This window comes from Saccostrea cucullata, unplaced genomic scaffold (genome assembly GCF_032062105.1).
Source record: "Saccostrea cucullata isolate Sc308-1 unplaced genomic scaffold, CSIRO_AGI_Scuc_v1 ctg712, whole genome shotgun sequence".
NCBI lineage: Eukaryota > Metazoa > Mollusca > Bivalvia > Ostreida > Ostreidae > Saccostrea > Saccostrea cuccullata.
The window spans coordinates 101,513-123,210 of record NW_026918657.1 but is presented as its reverse complement, the minus strand read 5'-3'; the positions used below and the strand labels follow the sequence as shown (position 1 = coordinate 123,210).

At 33.8% G+C, this 21,698-nt stretch overlaps 1 protein-coding gene across 3 annotated transcripts in view; it reads left to right on the top strand.

The window, feature by feature from the left end:
- Positions 1-21,698, top strand: part of LOC134269289 (NACHT and WD repeat domain-containing protein 2-like) — a 35,703-nt gene that overhangs the window by 10,117 nt on the left and 3,888 nt on the right. For 2 of the 3 annotated variants that reach the window (XM_062751490.1, XM_062751494.1), the window contains 5 exons: positions 8,552-8,668; positions 13,230-13,433; positions 13,742-13,886; positions 14,776-15,329; positions 15,871-20,176. In XM_062751490.1, the coding sequence (XP_062607474.1) occupies positions 8,552-8,668; positions 13,230-13,433; positions 13,742-13,886; positions 14,776-15,329; positions 15,871-19,632 (4,782 nt within the window). In that variant the 3' untranslated portion in view covers positions 19,633-20,176. Of the gene's footprint in view, positions 1-8,551; positions 8,669-13,229; positions 13,434-13,741; positions 13,887-14,775; positions 15,330-15,870; positions 20,177-21,698 lie in introns of those variants that run through there. The other variant, XM_062751501.1, reaches the window with a different exon arrangement.

Sequence of the window (21,698 nt, the reverse complement as noted above, 5' to 3'; positions counted from 1 at the left end):
CCTTTAAAAAAAATAAGCATGAATATGAACTTTCAGTATACGATTTCATCATTGGAATTCTAACCTGCGCTCTTTCAGCCACTTTTCTCGACTTTTGAGCAAACTCCTATCTCTGCACTACGTGGGCGACTCAAGCAAATTTGAAATGATTTAAAGCAAAAAGTAGGTTCTGATGTTTATTTAACTTTATATGTTGAATAAATTAAATATAATTTTACAAAGCGTGATCGATTTTGAGTTTAAATTTTGACGACAATTGTGTTACCCAACTTCTTAATCACCTCGAAGATTAAGTCTAACTTTCTGTTTACCCGGAACCCTTCTTGCCCGCAAAGTACAAATAAAATCGGGCTCAAGTTCCATCGAGGCGGCATATTGACAATTCCCACCTCTTCCTTTTGAAACACCTCGCAGATCGATGTTTTCAAATATTTAATCGACTGTCGACGGATGATAGACCGCTAGTGTAATCTTAATTAGGGGATCCTGGACAAATGTTGCTTATCAGAAAATTGTTTACTTTTAATTATTGGCCAGTGCTATCTTCAGAAAGTGCATGCTTGTACTTTGTCCGCAAAGCGATAATTTCTCTCTCTCTCTCTCTCTCTCCTGCATTTTTTTCCATGAATGTTTTCTATTAGTTAACTTGGATGTTTTGTCATTTTTTTTCAACATAATAAAAATGTTTTTGTATGCATTATTTACAGAACACATAGGTTCAAATTAGTTAGATTAATTTCGGGGAGAGTATTATTATTTAAAGGTTTGCTGTCATTAAACACAACTCTTGTCAAATTTTCTCCCTTTCATCAAAAAGGAAATATTCCTATCCGCTATCGTCTTAATATTTTCGACAATATTGTAAACAAAGTAGTAATTGTATTGTGGTGTGGCATTGGTCAGTATGAACATCGATAATGTAAAATGTAAAGATATATTGCCAATTCTTTATTGAATTGAAAAATATAATACCAAATATACACAGGAGAAATATATTAGTTTAACAATATACTTGGAATTTCATACAACCTCCTTGTTAAATTTCTGCCGAAACGTGTAAATTTCTTCTGTTGAACAACAAAAGTAAACATTTTTCAAAGATATACATTATATTTCGCTAACTTTCTTTCCCTAAAGAATATTGCCTTTTCAGGAAAGAGGTTAATCAAATTCTAATTTAGAGCTGTTTCTGAATTTGTGCTTTTAATTATGTTCCATTCATGTTACAAATATAGCATATTCCCAACACAGGCAGTAGGTTTGTCAGGTGTAAATCAAATATTGAATCAAGTTCGCATGTTTAGGCAACACATTGTATTTACTAGCTGATAATGGTTCCAATGGACTCGTTATTAAATGCTGAAATTCCAGGTTGAATGTGTGCTATACATGTAACAAGTGCGAGTTTTAGTTAAAGGCTAAATGATTTCAGTCAAAATTCATGAAAAACAAAAAAGAAATGGAGAAAATAAATACCTAAAATAGAATATTATTTTTTAAGGAAAATTAAAATTATATTACTACATTTTTATCAGGGAAGTCAAACACCAATTTTTACTTTTATAAAATTTAAATATAGGCAAACAACTTTAACAAATACACGTAATATGATTTTACTAGCTCATTAGCAAAATACGCGTAGACCATGACTGCATTAATTAATGAACTGCTGAACCCTCAACTGATAAACAGACAGTTGATGACAAAATGTTAAATGATTCATAAGCTGAAAGTTTCTACAAACTGATTATGTTCACTCAACTTACATGTAAATGACAGTATGTACATTATATAAATATGTAAATTTCCAGTGTAACACATTATGTACATACAATGTTTTCGAAAATTTACACTCAACTACATGCTATATTTATTATATTATACTTGTTTTTTATATACATATAACAGTGAACCGTGCGCGCATAAATTCTGCGCAGTCGCTATTTTTTGGAATCTTTAAGCAATGTTGACTGTTGCTACGCTGGAGGGCGTGGCTTCATTATTCAGCGGGCAATAGTGTATTTTTAAAAACAAAATTAATGTTTCTTGACCATAAAATTCAACTAATTTACATGAAAGTATAATATATGTAATTATACTTGTGAATATATGTACCCTACTACCCAAATCTTTCTTCTTTTCTGGCTGTCCTACACTGTTTCGTATGGGGGGCACCCGTACTTATTTTTACCACATGGTACCTACCTGGTAACTCAATTTCAGGCATCCCCGCTTCAAGCTCGTATTTTGTTAATATATCAAACATTTACCTACTTTAAAATGAACTCTTTCGCTTCGAGAGACTTTTTTTCTTGTCAATTAATTCGTTTCAGAAGTCTCTGGTCGAGCCTCTTTACTGTAAACCACTAATTTGTTCTTCAAAAATTATAAGATACAATTATTCTCGGTTGGGGTTATAGAAGAAGGATAAAAGCAGAGACTTCGGAATGGAATACCCCTTCTAAGCCATGCAACTATTCTTGTTTTCCTGCTCCCCTCCCTTCCCCAAACGCGCTTCCCATCAAATTGTTTCCTTGATCCAGATAGTCATTTAATTATTTGTATGAATTTGACAAACAAAATCGATACAGTTTATATACGTTTTAGGGGATGTAGGAATGCATATCAAATTCATTCATAATGAAATCGAAAATCGAAGCGAAATGCAAAGCCAATCGATTCCCTTAGAATTTAAACAAGTCTGCAATTAAAATCAAGTTTACTTAAGCCTAGCATTTGTACTCTCATCGTATCATCAACAAAGCATTTAAATAAAAGAAATAGGCTTTACTTTCGCTTCTGAATAGTTACTAAGCCACATGTATACTCTTATCCGTTAGAATGAAAAAAAAATCTTGTTTTACTTTTCACACGCATTTTGAAACATCCTAAATGGAAGATGCTTCCAAATTTTCAACAGACATGTTGTTTCTAGTTTATTTTCATAATTTTGTTTATTTGTATGCGTTCATTACAATGTAAAAACATTTTTTACGTCCTCACAATGTCAAGGTTTTGTGTAGAGTTCCAAAATCACAAAAACCTTGACTTGTAAGGATGTACTTTCCACGGCCTTCATGTATTATTCATTTTTATATCTGCACTTCCTAATTATCCTTCTAGCTTTTTAAACAGCTTGAGGGATAACTACAGAAAGTGCAGATTTAATTAGATAAATACAAACATCCCATTTTAAAACGCAAGTCAGTCGTTTATATCATTTAATATCTCATTTTTGTGACAAGATCATAAAGATTATCCTGCATAGGACAGTAGATAAACAAGATGAAGGAGGGTGGCATAGAAAAAAAAAAGATTGGTATGGAAATGGGCACAAAACGTGCTGCAGTACTTAGGTATAAAATCAAGGTCTTATTTCAGTTAGTAATTACATGTAGATTAATTGAATTTTCCATGTTCTTTAATATTCTTGAGATGAATGCTATCAATAAGCAAAACACTGTCTGACTTACATTGCTTATAAATTACAATCAAAACATATCTTTAATTCGATTGAACCAAGCATTCGAGATACCGAGATGAAAGAATAAAAGAAGAAAAAGAAGTGAGGACGTCCAACTATATAACTTCGATATGTCCAAAGTATTTGGATTTCGGTGTTCGAAATATAGAAGTACAACTGTAACTTTACTTTGATCTGACTCGATGGAATCAAGCATTCGAGATATTACATGTATACCAAGGTTAAAGAACAAAAGAAATTAAAATTGGGACTTCCAATTGAGTTTAAGATATCCATAGTATTGAGTTATCCGTGTACGAGATATCAAAGTACAGCTGTACTTTGTATATATATCAAATACTTTAAAGATTGTTTCACCAAAGATATCCTCGTGCCTTTGTTCTTAACACTCCTAAACCCTCGTGGCTTAGGATCTGACAAGGGGTTAAATGTTCACAGATTGTCGGTAACACAAAGAAATCCACCCCGTACCTTTAAATACAAAATAAACATTTCTCTCCCCCTCACACAATCACGATATAAGTAAATAGGTAAATAAAATTAGGGTCATCTTGTCAGTTGACCATCGTCATAACGATTTTATTGGTTTGTGGAATATACAAGAAACAGAAGGGATTTGTGTAATAAGAAGAAAGTATTTAGCTGGAAATCTCAAACGAATACTGGAATTCTAGGGTGGTGGCTAAAATAAGCTCTGCCTGCTGCCTAATACCATTGACCCTTTAAAGAAAAACTATGTATTAAACAAGGAAAATACTCCTGGATTAAAAAAACACACACATATATTCTATTTCTAAAAAAATCCTCCTGGATGGAAAGAAAAAAAAATTCTATTTCAAAGAAAGGTCCCAGTTTGAAAGTGTCCCTCTGTGTTATGGGGTGGGGGTTGAAAGTAAGGAAACATTTTGAAAAATATGCTACAATTAATCATACATATAGATTATTTTTAATTGTTGACCATTTATGTCTCAGAAATGAGTAAAAAATATTAAGTACCTTTTCCTATTTAATTCCAATTTTAAGCTGAAAATTTGGGACACTGATTAATTTTGATAGAAGGGATGTGAGTATTGAATGTGTGCCACATTTATACATAGCTATTTAAGATTGAAATAAAATTAATATCCGAAGTAAAATTGCTTTTACATTACACTTCTGTGTAACGATTTCATAAATAAATTTAGAAAAAAAAAAAAGTTTAAGCAAAATAATCGTAGCTTCAGGAAAAGAAAAGATAAAAGCTTTTTCACGTTAAAATAAAATGAAAAAAAAAAAATCTTGATAAAGGGCTTCTGGAAATAGGTTTATCAACACATCGTTTGCTCATCTATCACTTTCTTATCCCTAAACAAACGTCTTTGATCTTAACAAGATCAATTTATAAATCATACAATTTCCTTTTTTCGATACAACATCTTGAATTCCTTGTTGATCAATTACCAGAAAGGTACACCGGGCTTTGTTCTTCGGACATGTCCTAAATTATCAGGGAATTCTTCCTCTTTTGAACCACAGAATTCGAACAATTAATCTTTCTTAATGTTTCAAGTCACACCCAAGATTGAAGCTTTATCTCCCTTTTATAAATAATGCGTGTGCTCTTTGAATAAATTATTAATCAAAAAGATACAAACAAAGGAAGAATTAGATACCCAAGTTTGCTGACCCTGGTTAAAAAAAAAACTGGAATGCTTAAATTGATGATCGATCTTGAGTTTGAAAATACTCTTAATGGGTAATTTTCAATTACTATATTATTTTGTGGTTGAATACATTTAAGCGAATTTCTCCAGATAGTCATTATTTATTAAAAATTCAATTACGTTTAAGCAGGCATTTTGTTAAAAGTTGTTTTTTTTAGGTTTGTATTGTAAGAAATGCATGCATAGTAAATATTATATTAAGTTGGAAATAAATGTGTCGAAGGTCTAAATTCTTGTTTTTCACGCATATCAAAGCTTTAAAATAATGAAAGATTTCAAGCAAATAAAAGTATGGTCTTTTTAAAGCTATTTTTTTTTTTGCTTTTTTAAAAATCAAAGTTTCCAAAATGTCAATGTTAAATGATTATGAATAAATAAATTATAATTATAAAACATGCTCCCATTTATATCCCAAGCCCCCCCCCATCAAACCCCATTATTGGAATTCAATGGGGTCGAGAGAAAACTGAGATATCTGAGTATTCAAGACATCCTGGGTAAAACCTTGAAGAATAAATACCTGGGACTTCCACTTTGAAATCGCTTTAATATAGTCATGGTATTCGAGATATTCGCGTTCGAGATACCGAAGTTGTACTGTATGAAAACGAATCCTTTCACATACTGTGAAATCACAAATATTCGTGGGGTCAAGTTTTCGAGGTTTGATTAAAAACTCTTGATTCCTTGGGATTTGATTTCGTGGAAGAAGAAATGTTGAGTAGGTGTGTATGTAAGATTTTACGTTTCGCAGTGAACATGAAATTGTGGGTCTCTTCAAACCTCGAAAACAACGAAAAGTAAACCCTAAAAAAAGTTTTATGATTTCACAGTATTGCATGGTGCATTCTGCATAAATGAAAAACTGGTTATAAAAGGATTTTTAAACTAAAAGTACAAGTACCTTTGATATCAGTTCCACCTTAAAAAAAAATAGCGAATACTGAATTTCATATTTTTTTGTCGCAAAGCATCAATTAGCAATCAACAACCAACCATTATAAAAAAAATATGCAAATACCGTAAATTCATTTTTATCTGGAGTTTTATCAGAAGTCACATAAAAAACTGGTAACATTTTATCAGGAGTCGCATAAACCCCGCGGAGTCGGCGACAGACAATCGATAACGGGTCGCACCTATTGACTCACTGAAGATTCCTAAATCCGCAGATAGAAAATAAACCAGACCAAAAATGGAGGATAAATGCAAATTAAATGCTTTTTCTATGTCATGGAAATAGTTAATGTTGGTGACATAGATATAATCTCTCTAGATCTCCTGTATGTGTCAATGATATTTTCCACAGCATACTCAAGGACACGGAGCCATATATATCGTTTTTATATAATTACTTTGTTGTATTTTGTCAATGCGTTTCAGTTGTTCCATAAGTACATGAATTAGTATATATACTGAATATTATCGGCTGCTGCATGGTCAACTTTCAACTTCTGTCATGTTAGTATTTTTATAATTTTGATTTCCACCTGGTAAAAAAAAAACAATACCAGTACAACATGGCATGCACTATGCTCTCTAATTTTTTAATACACCTTAACATTGCTTTGTCAAAAATAGAACTGTCAAACATTGTCATGTTTTACAATTTCAATCAGTAGAGAAATCTCTAGATTTTTGACAAAATTTATAAACAGACGGTCGTGCGTAACATCAAACAATTAATTTTTTTTTGCTTAGCCCGAAAGATAACCTCTATTTTGCTACAAGAGTATTGACATTGTCTGACCTTTGAACTCTAAAATAATGTAATCATGTGATTGCTCCGAAATTTTAATACTGGAATTTTGTCGAATTTATCAAGAAAACTAATTTGGATGAATATTTCATGGGCATAAGAACATAAAATCCTCTAAATAAGCTGTGTAAGTCTGAGTTTAAACTTTGGGTCGATTGTGCAGATTAAATAACAATCAAAATTTTTTTGTTACCAAGTAAGGTCCATAGCACGTTATTTAATTTATGGAATTCCAATCGAACGCGAGAATCTGATAAAAATGATATTGCAAAAATTAGGCTAAGAACACATTTTTTGGTCACCTTTGCGTGTCTTCGTTCATGTCTTACACAGTTTCTGAGAAAGTATAAATAAGTTATTTTGGAATCTGTTAAAGGAAATGCACAACAATTACATCATTTGATGAACACTTCTCATGCAAAATCAAAATTACGGAAAACGTTTTTTTTTTCAGTTTAGATTTGTTTTTAGAATTCCAAGTATTTTTCCTCCTATCTTTTATCACTTTATCATGCACATGTTCAGTTTTTAATTACAAATTAAGTATCCAAAACAATTCCCTTTTTTTACTTTTAAACAAATGACCCAAATAATAAAATATTAATTCGACAGAAAACGAAAGTTTACGACAATCCGACCGGAAATGATAGTTCCATTTTCGGCACAGAGAGTGTATCATTCCGCCATTATCGGCAGGTGAATCATGACGCTGTAGTTTTTAACGGGTCAATTACGAACCCGCGATTAATAAAGAAAATCATTATAGGTTACCTAAATGACCGTTCCATTTCCTGTGCTATGCCTTCTCTTACTATATTGATTAACAATTTAAGGTTGATTACACGATTTCTCGTAATGAGTGTTTACCTCGGCCAAATCCACTGTGCGAAAATTTCCTTTGACGTTGCAGTTTTATGACACATTTTGCGTTTCATAAAATATGTCACTTGTCGGATTTTATAATGAAGTAAAGGACACCTGACTATAATATGTTTTATTTTCTTCGTGCAAAAGATCGTTTGGAATTTTTTCTTCTGTTTTAAATCGAAAAACACAGATAGTCCTTGTTATTATATTAGATATCAGTTGATAAAATATATTTCAGGACAATTTTTACTCTTTACTCTAATGACAGAATACTGCTTAAAAAATCTGCTCATCTTAAAGTTAATAATTAAAACCCTATCCAAATGCAAATCACAAGTACATGTAACAAATATAAAAATGTAGAAAATAACATTGATAAATCACTACTTTTGCTTTATATACAATAATTTTCAATTCAAAATGATGTCATTAATTTTGCTGTGCTAGTTACTTGTACATGTATAGTTGTTTGACTTAAAAATTCCTATCAAATCTTTGTTACAAAATTATCATACTTAAAATTCAAATTGAAGCATCTTCAGAAAGTGTAGATTCAAGTTTGTTTAAATCATGACCCCCCCCCCCCCCCCGGTCCCATCTAGGGGTATGGTGGAGCCACTATGAAAGTTAAAACTTGAAGGCAAAAAGAGTCACAGTTAGTCAAAAAAAAGTTGTTCTCCCTCAGAAATTATTTTCTTGAAAAAAGTATTTAAAAACTTGTAAATTTCTTTTTCACAGGTAGTGGACATGAGATGGGGCGTGCGAGATGAGGCGACGGACGATCACATGACCACCCATCTATGCATGCAGGAAATCGACAACTGCCAAAGACTTTCTATTGGTCCAAACTTCATCGTAAGTACAGCTGCACTCTGATACAACATTAATTAATGGAGATACTCAGTAGAATGTTTACTAGTGTAAACTTCTCACATAACGTGCAATGTATTAAGATTGTCTATTGATCCATACTTCATCATCAGGTAGAGTTGCACTCTGATATATTATGTTTAAAGAATGTCATTTGGTCCAAATTTCATCGAAAGTACAATGAACATCTGCTAAAACATAATATACATGTTATGCTTATTCTATGTTCAAAGACTATCTGTTGATACCAACTTCACCATAAGTTGTTCCAAATTTCATCGTACACCTGCACTCTGACTCAACATATAATGATTGTATAATCCATATAGTGTACTGTTGATACATGTATTAATAACTTCATTGTAAGTGCAGCTTTGTTCTGGTACAACGTATAATGCATTATGAATATATTTTTCTGTATGATTTGTATATGAGGAAATTTAACTGGAAAAGAATATTGCCAGAAATACAATTGTATTGTGGATTCAAAATGCATATTTTATATTGTAATTAAAACAAACCCGAGAGTACAGTAAATTACAGTAGTTTATTTTACAAACAAGCATCAGTTTCATACTGTTATATTGCTGGAAATTCAATCCGTGTTGCAGATTAAAGTTTGCACATTTCGCATGGCAAAAGTTAACAAGACAGTACAGTGAAAAACAATGTTCTACAGAAGCAATCATCAGTGTCATACTGTAGCGTACAGTAGATGTCTACTTAACCCGCGTATTCTTAGTTAATCTTATTACCCCCTTTTCAGTAAGTTAAAAAGACAAATAGGTAATAATTTGCTATTTGATTTTGATATGCATCCAAATGCAAGGAAGAGGGAATAATGATACTGACGGCATTTGAAGAGACAAAGGCTATAAATTGCCTTGAATTTTTGTGCTATAAAAGGAAGTACGCATAATACTGATGTATTAATAAAATGGATAATAAACAGTAAAAGTATAAAACACGAAGATTCTTTGGTAATTAAACCTTAGGCATGAATCCAGAACAGGATTCTACATGTAAACATGTTGGCATGTTTTCCTCAATGAAGGGAGCAGCGTTTACAGTGATTTCTTTTCATCAATACTTCCTTGTCTTGGAATATTTTTCATGGGAGCGAAAGCCGAAGGTTTTTTGTTCGAAATGAACTGAATAAATACTTGTTTAATCTGTATAATTACCGGTAGAATAATTATACTTTTTCTGAAAATAAACGCAATCTTTTTATGACACAAACAAAATTAATAAATAAATTAAAAAAAAAAATTAGTGCTTAGGGGGATCTTTGATACATTTTTTTCTTTCTGTTGAGAAATTATATAGTACTGTAAATTGTAAATTTTCAAACAATTTCAGTGTAAATGCCCAAGGCTTTAAAGAGGCATGAACACAATTTTGAAGACTGTATCCCTCAAAAGTTTCGGTGGAATTTTATAACCTATATTATTGTCGAACTTTTCAGACCAGTATTCTGTAAAAGCTCAATTAGAAACTGCACGACTTTATAAAAAAAAATATTCAAAACAGGACCATGAAAAGTTGAATCCACACTTCAAAAGTTATGTCCCTTGGTAGTAATCAGGTTTGTTACATTGTCATTTGACTTTTAAAAAGCTCTGAATTTTGTGTACTGATTGCCCCAAGACTGGACTACCCACACATTGAAAGAAAAAAAAAATTAAAGCACAATGAATTTATAAGAGCACGCAAAAATGTTTGGTGGCATTAAGAAGAGAAATGTCGTTTCTTTCCCTATTGACCTTTTGGTTGAAACCCCGCAAACACAACTTTTGTAAAGTGTGGATTGGACTATGTTAGATCTGTTTGATTTTCCTTGCACTTTAATGAACTTAATTTTATCCTTTAGTTATTAAATAAAAATAGATAATAAAATGGAGATATTATGGTATAAATTGAAGATATAAAAGTTATTATCAAGAAAAGTCAGAAGAGAGATGAAACGGGACGGAACTAAAACACCATTGCCGTCTTGTAGAAACCAGAAATAAAAAATCAAATAATGTGTGCAGTGTTAGCTAATCGAAAACACTTAAACTAAGTAATAACATAAGTAAACCCTTAATAATATATTCATCATCACAAAACTCGTTAACAAACACACCTTGGTGTTTGGGACACAGTTAAAAAGAATATTTACCCTTCTGCTTGAATTGTATACATAGAGAATAATACATACCCTTTTCCATATCACATCCTGAAAACCCTTAATAATATATGTTTATCATTATCAGCATGCATTAAGTTGAGAAGAAAATAAGTAAATAATCATGCATGAACTTCTTACATACATGTAACACACATACTTTGGTTTGTTTCTACTTCTATTTCAATGCACTCGATCCGTAATTTGAAAATAATCTATTACATGTATTTGTTAATTAAGATTAACCTTATTTTCAAAAAGTTAGAATTAAGATAATAAGAACCTAACAAAGATTGTGTATGATTACAAGTACTGTTTTTTTTTGGTTTAATTTACTAATTGACGTCACAATAGCCAATTTTATACAATAAAAAAAAAACCCGTAATTAGTGTGTAATAAAATAAAATAAAGTTCACATCATCAGAATGAAGTCGTTTTATCATAAAATTATAAAATTGTTAAAACCGGCAATGCAAGTTTGTAAATACTCAGGCTCCTTAACTTGATAAAAGGGTTTCATGTATAGCTGCACCCCACAACTTCTAGTACAATTCTCTGTTTAAATTGGGCGTGGTATTGTCGACGTTACATAATTAGCGTCTAAAATTTTCAAAGCTTTCATTCACTGTTGAAATATACATGTGATAGAAATTCGGGCGAATGTCAACGAATGTAGCAAATATCCAATAAGAGTGTCTCGTACGGCGTAGAGGTGGGGCTTAAGTCGTTTCATCGTTGTCAACAACAATTTAAAGTTCTTGATGTTATTAATTTCTTAGCCAATGAGAATTTGTTCGCCATTTCACGGAAGCTAACCACGTAGCGTCGAGAATGCTACGCCTTACTGAAAGTCCAAGGATGACAGAGAATTGTACTAAAAATCCGGTTATTCAGAAAGTAGGTCATGTTTTTTACTGAATGTGACAGACAACCTGGTTTCTGTGCAGACAATAAAATGTTTAACACTATTCCCTGCCTTGATAAACACACAGGCACGTGATATCAAAACTGAAATAAACACGCCATTGGTGCTGTAAAGTAGAAATTAATGCGTTTTTAATCTATATAACATATACGCAAGATTACCCCGGACGTGTCTTGAAAGAATAAAAGAAAAGGGGGATATATGGTTTCATCGTCCAATCATTTCTAGTGATTTAACAAGCTATAAATTGATTTCCTGCAGCTTATTAAAGCAATAGAGAAAAAGTGTTTATTGCAAATTTAATTGATCATAAAATCATAAATCAAAACAAACACTGAGGGATATACCAGGGTAATATCAATAAAGTACGTGAAGTTCTTCTAAAAAAAAAAGTGGAATACTGTCTTTTAAAAAAAAATTGATAGATATGGTTCTTTTAATAAATATTGTTTATATTTTTTCATATCGCAGTAGAGTTGGTGGGAGTAACAGTAGTAACACGCTTACTTGTGCATGTTAGTTTGTGTGTGTGTGTGTTAGTTTGTCGGAAGCGAGGTAATTTGCGTCGGGATCAATGTCAAATGCTGCCTTGATTTTATTTGCTAATCGGGAGGGGATGCTCTACTTTGCGGTGCCCTTGTTAATTATTTTTCTGACTTTTTTATTTTCAAAACATGCACCACACCCTGCCAAATCTTTCACTTAAACAAACAATCGATGTAAAATTGTTAAAAAATCTTAATCTCTTAATCATTCGACATAATATGGCGGCACAGGTAATCATTTAACTGAATTTCCAGCAATCTAACACTTCCGTTGCGTTCAGTTCGATTGCACAGTAACACGTCCATTGATACCGTTACATTGCTGTCCCGTTGTCCAAAATGGTTTTATTGAGGCTGAACAAAGGCCAGTATTAAGCCCCATACAATAGAAATCCATTAGGTAATTGATGTTTCCAATAGTCTGTGTCATGAAACACTTTTTTTTACGGTAGTGATAATCGCATGTTGCATTTAATGGTGTACCGGAAACGGAAATGGTAATATAAAAGTAAAAATTAATGCAATTTGAGACCCGTCCGTGCTGAAGATAGAGGAAAATGAGAGGTCATTAGTTCAATAGTCGGTCTGATTTTTGTCTTACCTGTAAATGCATCGATATTTTGTGTTATGTATTCTCCGATATTAGATTGTGATTAAAGATTCGAATTTTATGTAATGATATTGATTATGAAAAAAGAACTCTTGCCATTCCTTACGATTCCTAGAAATACATGTCTACATTTTTTTTCATTTTGAATGCAAGGAAGATTTGTTTTCCACTAAAGATTTTTCTTTTCTTGTTTTTCTAATTAACCTTTAACATTTGTTTTAGTTTTACTTTTGGTAGCGAATATTTTTTTAAAAACAAAAGTAAACATTTTATTTGTGTATTTTGATGTCCCTCACAGGTTTTTCTTGGCCAGAAATACGGTTACCGACCTATCCCTACGATAATTGATGCAGCGGAACTAGATATGATGCGCGAATGTGTGCGTGATGTTCCAGCGGAAGTAGAGTTATTAGATAAGTGGTACAAGAAAGACACAAACACAGTGCCACCTGTCTACATTTTACAACCAATCAGCACCATTCTTACAAATTTTAACAACAAGGTAAATTAATCTGAAAATATTCTTAAAGTTGATATAACTTGAAATTGAACGCAATATTTAGACAGAAGTTTCATAATAAAAATCATACAAAGTTTCATTTGAAATACAGCCATTATTGTATCGTTATCTCGAACCAATTTGACCGAAGAAAAACGAGAGATATCCATGGTAAAATATTTAAAAGAATAAGTACTTGAGACTGTCAGATTAGTACGACATCAAGATAACAGTGTTCGAGATACCGAAGCTCAACTGTAATTTCATTATTAAAAAATAATTTAAAAAATCAATATATTTTTTTCATCCAGAGACATGCAAAATTACAAGAGGCTGACCAGGCGGAGTGGTGGGACACGTTCGGCAGATTGTGTCGAATCCTGCGAAAAGCCGCACAGGTTCTTTTTATCGCCAGGAAACTTGATAAAGACCAAATGCATAACTATTTTATGTCAGGTACTGGAGTTATATGGATTCTAACTTCAGTATTATAGTATATAACATTATGATAAATGTTTAAGTAACAGCAAATACAGCTTTAGATTTTAGAGATATGTTGTTTTCTTTTATACTCTGTTCCTTATTTTTTTATTGACTATGATTTCAGAACTTTTAACGCCTTCTTATCTTAATCAAGCTTTAGATGTAAGAAAAAGTTTCAAACATTCTCTTCAAATATGTCAGCAAAAAGTGCAAGATCGAATATAGATGAAGTTACGTTTACTTTTAATTGGACTTAGGTTCTAATCAGCAACTCTGATATGGGCATACTAAACTTTTACAGGATGCAAAAGAGTGCAGATTTTCTTTTAATCTGAATTATATCTTTTATAATAGATGATGTTTTCTTTGTTAAATAATTCTCTTTGATAGCGTTTACATACATGTTTAATGAAAATTGCACGCGTTTTCGTGAGGTATAAAAATCTAGCTGGGCGTTAGAGTGGTTCCACGCGCAAAATACAGAACAAATACAAAGAAAAAAGACTTTGTCGCAGTTATAACATTGGTCGAACAACAATCTTGATTGTTTTTTGCAAAATTATGTTCTTCCACAATAATTTTATTGATATTTTATTTCACATTAATTTTTCGTGATTTGTGATCATTCGATAACTGAATTCGGTCGCCAAACCCAAATCTTGAATTACTTCTCTGAAATACTTTATACTGATATTCGTGTTAATTACCTTGTTTTCCAACTAAAACAATAAACTAGAAATGTCTTTAAGAAGAATGCTAATAATTATTGAAATAATTTCCCGAAATAGTTTTACACTGACTGACATTAATCTTAAAAAAGTGAAGTTTATAACAAATTCTCTTATTTCTTGAACTATTTCAGTGACTGAAAGGGAAGTAGAACGTGGAATCTTAAAAGCCAAAGACGTTCCGGAACACTGTCTCGCTTACGTCCGAGAAATCACGAACATCAATGTCCTTTTCCGATTTGCCGCCAAATTTATAGATTTTGCTGCCAGAAATGTGGACGGTGAAGCCCAAAAATTATTGAAAACTCTTCGGGACGAAAAACTTCCGGCAAAGTGTCCACCATCAAACTTAATGAAATACACAGTGGATTGGAATGGTAAAGAAGGAATCGATCCGGAAACGCATGCGGAATACCTCAAGAACTTTCAAGAGCACTTCTATTCATCAGTGACACGCCTTGTTGATGAAGCAATGGCGAAGTATGAAAAACTTTCAAGTGACCCAGTCTACACGGAACATCTTCAACATTTACACGCTTGTTTCAATTCATGTAAAGTGTTTCAAGGACGAGAGGATATCGTGAATAAAATCAAAGCTTATATACAAGGACCTTCCAACAAACCGTTTATCCTGTATGGCGAAAGTGGCTGTGGAAAGACGTCTCTGACGGCGAAAGGAGCTAGCATGGTAAAATTGTTTTTTACAAATAACTTTAAAATTTATATTAACCAACATCTATAGAGATTTTTACCTCTAGTCACTTTACCCGAGGTCAAAAGGTGAATAGCTTTGCATGAAAATTTTGAAATTTATAATCAATTTGTGTTTGATGTCTATTGTGCATCTAAATGTGGTAAAGGTATGAGGATTTCGATATAAAAAATAGTCCCCAAAGTACAAAACGGATCACTTTTTTTTGCAGTAAGACTTAACTTATGTTATTTTTCATCTTTTTTTCATAAAAATAAAAATTTTGTGTAGATGTTCTGCGACTTGGCAAGCTGTTATGTTTTCAAGTGCTATTGCTGCGGTCTTAATTCACTTTTCAACAAGTGGGCATAAAAACAAGATTTGTTTCAATTCTGTAGCAACAAATTAATTTCTCTGAAATTTCCATTCATGTTTTTACCTGTATCTTCCCTGGAACCTTGAAACCTTTAGGGAGTCTAAAAATTCGTATGAGCAGAATTATATTTCTTTTTATCATTCTGTTTTTATCTTTTCATAGTCAGTTACGTGGTGGCCAGAGGAGTCAGAACCTGTACTCGTTCTAAGATTCCTGGGAACAACACCAAACAGTTCTAGTGTTATCCCACTTCTTGTCAGTCTGTGCAATCAAATCGCCTTCATCTATGGCCAACCCAAAGAGGAAATCCCAGCAGACGAACTTTCACCATTAGTGCAACATTTCAAGAAACTTATAACATTTGCCACTGCCGAGCGACCCCTCAACATTATACTGGATTCATTAGATCAGCTCTCGGGGGCAGACGGTGGCCACTCTCTAGCATGGCTTCCCACTAGCCTTCCTGAAAATGTGAAACTTATTGTGTCCACGATTCCAAGCATGTACAACTTGCTGGAGACCTTACAAGCTCTTGTAGAAGTGCCAGAAAATTTCGTTCAGGTTCTTCCATTAGGAGAAAATTTAGGTGGTACCATTTTAAAGTTCTGGTTGAAAAACGCCAATAGAGACATTGTATCAGAACAATGGGAGATTGTTAACGAAGCTCTATCGAAATGTAATTTGCCTCTGTATGTTAAACTTGTGTTTGATGAAATATGCCGATGGAAGTCCTACTCACCTTTGAAGCAGACGCAATTGAATTTCACAATTCATGACACAATTATCAAATTGTATGACCGAATTGAGAACCAGCATGGAAAAACTCTTGTTGCGCATGCGCTCGGTTACATCACGGCCGCCAAAAGCGGTTTGTCAGAGTCGGAGCTGGAAGACTTGCTATCTTTGGACGAGAAAGTCCTGAACGACGTTTACCAGTACCATTTACCGCCTGTGCGTCGTATTCCGCCTCTTCTTTGGACGCGAATTCGCAGCGATCTCCCGCACTACCTGAGTGAAAGAGAAGCAGATGGCGTAAATGTCATCAATTGGTACCACAGACAGTTTATCGAAGCATCAAGGGAAAGATATTTCAAAAACCTGAATTTTGTCAGTGGGATGCATGCAAACATTGCAGAATACTTCCTCGGGATTTGGGGAGGTGGTGTTCCGAAGCCATTCACGTACTCGGAAGCGCAACGCAGAATGTTCCATTTAGCAGATCTTAATGGAGAAAGCGACCGAAAGGTGCCAGAACAGCCATTAGCCTTTTACAACGAGCAAGGGGACGTTATTCGATACAATTTACGAAAACTCAACGAGCTTCCGTTTCATTTGATCCGCTCCCACCAATATGAAGAGCTTTACAATCACTGCCTATTCAATTACGGTTTTCTGCACGCAAAACTGAGTTCCATGCCGTTACAAAGTGTCCTAGCAGACTTTGAAGACCTTATGGATCATGTGTTCCAAAAAGATGCGAAATTGATCGCTGACGCTATTAAGCTGTCCAGTTCGATTTTGAGTCACTATCCAGATATGTTAGGGCCACAGATCATTGGTAGACTTCTGCCTTACTACCAACAGAACACAAATATACGAAGTCTTATTCAGCAGTGCGATAGTGATGGCTTAGAACACTGCGCTTTAGTTCCAGCACATCATTGCCTTCATACCCCTGGTGGACCCTTGCAATATTCTTTAGAAGGTCACCCCTTCGCACCATTTGGAATTGGAACAACGTCCAATGGAAAGTACTTAGTCTCAGTATCAAATAAATTCATCATATGGGATCTCGGTACAAGTGATGTATTCCGACAGGTCGTTCCCGGTATTGGGGGTATAATGCAAAATCTTGTTATCAGTGAAAATGACAAATACGCAGTCAGTTACACCAACAACAATCAGGTTGTTGTATGTACAATCATGACGGGCGATTTTCTTATTCTCAGCCCAGAAATTAAAGGTAAGGATGAATCAATCATTGGAACGTGCATTTCATTAACGCACATCGCGACATGGACGACCTCGTTATGGTATCTGTATAAGATAAATGGCAAATTCATTTCAAGTCACGTGATCGAACTTAAAATGCCCTTACTCTCAGTGGAGTTTGGAACAGACAGTAAGACATACTTGATTGTCAAGAGTGGGACCGACGCTGACTCTGACATGGCGCTCGAAGTGCATGATCAGTCCGTGGCGCCATTTGAATTCCACAGTGCTGTGGCCGTGTCGAAAGACAAAATGACTGTGTACGCTTGCATAGCTATCAGTGACTATGCTGTTGCTGTTTACAAGAGAGATATCGATGCATGGAAATACGATCGTACATTAGGTGACAATTACGATGCCATTTTCTCTCTTACTTTGTCAGAGGATGAAAGCTACCTTGTTGCAACAATTGCAAATGGCTTCAAACTATGGAATGTTCAGAAAGATTCCTTGGTAAAATTGAGTCTTCCTCCACGTACAAGAAATATTCCAAACAAGAATCCCCTTCTTTCTCTCGTCGTCTTCACAAAGAATAACCATTTTGTTGTTGCAGCGGTTAGAAAGAATCTGTACGTCTGGGATACCAAACAAGGAAACTTGGTGAAAGTTTTAGACGCCCATTTCGGTCGAATCATCTCAATTGATGCCGTGACTTCAGGTGGAAATAAGATCATTTCATCTTCCATTGACAAGACTATAAAAGTTTGGAACTTTGACAATATCTTGGAGGATGTATTTTCCATAGATCGCTTAGAGAAGCCAATCGAATTCATTCACTTGTCAGAGGAGAGTCCATACGGTGTGACGACGAGTAGAAATTGTGTTGGAGTTTGGGATCTCAACACAGGTAAATTGGTGCACACATTAGAAACACGAGCAGTAGTAACTTTAGCCAAAATAACAAGAGATGGCAAAAATGTCGTAGCGGCAGAAACTGGAAAACTGCTCTTCTGGGAAGTTGATCAAGAAAATGCGTTCAAGTCCATCATGCAAAAAGATGTTGCTGTTCTCTTTTTTGCTGAGGAGGACATGCGTGTGATAGCAATATCTAAACAGATTGGGAATAAGGGCCTATGCAAAGCATATACTTTTCCTGAGGGTGAAACAATCTTCACAATCGAATATAACTACAGAACCTTCAAAGGAGGTTGCTTCACGAAAGAGGGCAATTTTCTTGCACTACCATGTGCTGATAAGAGCGGAGATGTGTTGGGTGTTTACCAAGCAAAAACAGGAACACATCTATACAATTTACAGCTGAAGTACACAAATTACAAAGAACTGACCGGGATTCGTCCAATGCCTCATGACACAAATCAAATTGTTATTATTGACGAGGAGAAGGGAAACATTCTTGATTTGAAGAAGAAGACACTTGTAAGGTCCGTCATGAGATGGAATGGAATGGCCATGAAAACCGGGAAAACCGGTCTGTATGCCCCAAATCGAGGTGGACTTGAACTCCTAGATCTGAAATCGGGGAAAACTGTCAGAACACTGATTCCACGAGTAGCAGAGGGTGTGTTTAGTATTGACGTCATGTTCACAGAAAACGACAAACACGTCGTTTATTATCATTCTGGTCATCGTACACTACGTGTGTTCCGAATATCCGACGGAAAAAGGATCGCCAACTTTAAAGCGCATGCGGAAGTGACGTTTATGACAGGAACGATGGAAGGAGAAACACTCGTTATAGGAGCAGTTGATGGTAGTTTAACAATTCTTACCATTGCAGATCCAGAGTACGAAGAAAATGTCGAGTTTCTGCAGTCCCTTCCCAGCAGGCATTTAGCGAGAACTGCTAATGGACTTCCTACGGACGGTTCGGTAGTGACAGGAAAGAACAGCATGGGAACAGCACTACAAGTTGCAAGGTTCGTGGCCAAGGCTCGTGCAGTACAGCGATCTAGAGCTTGCGTCATCTCATGACGTAGGCATTCCTTGTTGTGTGACGTAGACCACAAATGTGCTGAATCCCTAGTAACTTTCTCTCCTTCTTCTTGAATGATTTTATTTTTTGCTTACATATACACACCTACAAAGCTTTTGTGGTGGAACACTGCAATGTTGTCTAGTGAACCCCTGATTATATTTGTAGACGTACTTTCCTGATATATGCTGGTGCTATCTCTATGTGCTAATAGCAAGATGTGGTAGATTTATATTACAGAACTGAAGAAGAGTAGAAAAAACGAAAAACCCGAGAATTAATTTTATTAAGTAGAAATCATAATATAGTTATTAATAACTAAATTTAACTTTAGCTATTTAACACTGGAAAAGAAAATTGTTCTACGCAGATTTTGTATGAAAAAATAAGGGCATCGTAAGTAATGACTGTAAAATGAAATGTAGCATCATATATAATTATTGTCATAGAGTTTATTTTTGTTTTTTATGGAAATATTAATTTGTTTTCATATAAAATCCGTCCTTATGATTAGCCATGCCATAATAAATTTCATGCACTTTGTGTTTATCGTTTCATTTTAATGCGCAATTTGCGTCAAAACTTTTCAAAAGAAATCAATAAATATACTGACGCATTGATGTAAAAATATGCTTTTTCATATCTAGCTATTATGATATATTTGTTAAAAAGAGCACAGACACTTTTCTAGACGTGACACTCTTTTTAGAACACGAAGAATTCTTTTTATGAAAATGTTTTCTTTGCATTAAACTATGTTCTAAATATTTTTTCTTGTTTTCTAGGAAATTTATTATTTGATCATACAGTAAAACTCGGTTATAGTGAAGTTCTAATTTAATCTATATTTTCGTTATATTCATATAATGAATTCGTATAACTATATATAGCGAATTCGCAATATGCACGTTTTCCTTCAAGAATTTATACCAAATAGATTAGGGAAGCAATATCTTACTTTGAAAAAGTAAGGTTTTATTATGAATTGAATGTTATATACAAATATTTTGTGAAAATAGGTTCATAATATCAAATTTTGAGATATATGAAAATTCGTTATAAAAGATGTAAAATACATTATTTTTAATCTTCACAAAAATCATTTTTGCCGGGGACCTATATCCGTGACTTCGCTATATCCGTGTTCGTACTAAACGAGTTTTACTGTATTTTTAAAACCATTGAAAAATACTGATAAAGGATATTTTCCGCTTTATTTTGCCGTCTGCTCCCGTCTGTCTGTCCGTCTGTCTGTAAACAATTTTTCAAAACGCTAGATTTCAATATAACTTGGCACACAAGTAGACTCTATGGGTTTTTAATTTCAATGAACGGTGTTGCCATGGTTAAAAAATAGAATTTTCTGTAAATTCCTTTATATACTTCCACAGTTTTGGTCTGATTTCAATATACTTTGGCACACAAGTTTATTTCGATGAACGGTGTTGCCATGGTTACTAAAAATAGAATTTTCTGTGAAATTCCTTTAAAATGCTACTCCTTCCACAGTTTTGGTCTGATTTCAATATAACTTGGCACACAAGTAGACTACACTAAGATACATAGAATAGTGCATCAATCACGGTGTTGCCATGGTTACTAAAAATAGAATTTTCTGTGAAATTCCTTTAAAACGCTACTCCTTCTGCAGTTTTGGTCTGATTTCAATATAACTTGGCACACAAGTAGGCTACACTAATGAAATGTGTATTTTACAATTTAGATGAACGGTTTATGGTTAGGAAATTCACATTAAAAACGACTGCCAGTTTAGTTTGATTTCAATATAACTTGGCACACAAATAAAGCCAAGATACATAGAATAGTGCATCGGTTTTTAATTTCGATGAACTTTGCCAATATCACACTGTTATTTCAATATAACTTGGCACACAAGTAGACTATATACTAAAAATAGAATTTTCTTTTCTTTAAAAACGCTTTTTGGTCTGATTTCATATAATGCTGGTAGTGCATCGGTTTCTGATTTATGAACGGTGTTACCATTTACTAAAAATAGAATTTTCTGTGAAATTCCTTAAGATATAAGTTGGCACACAAGTAG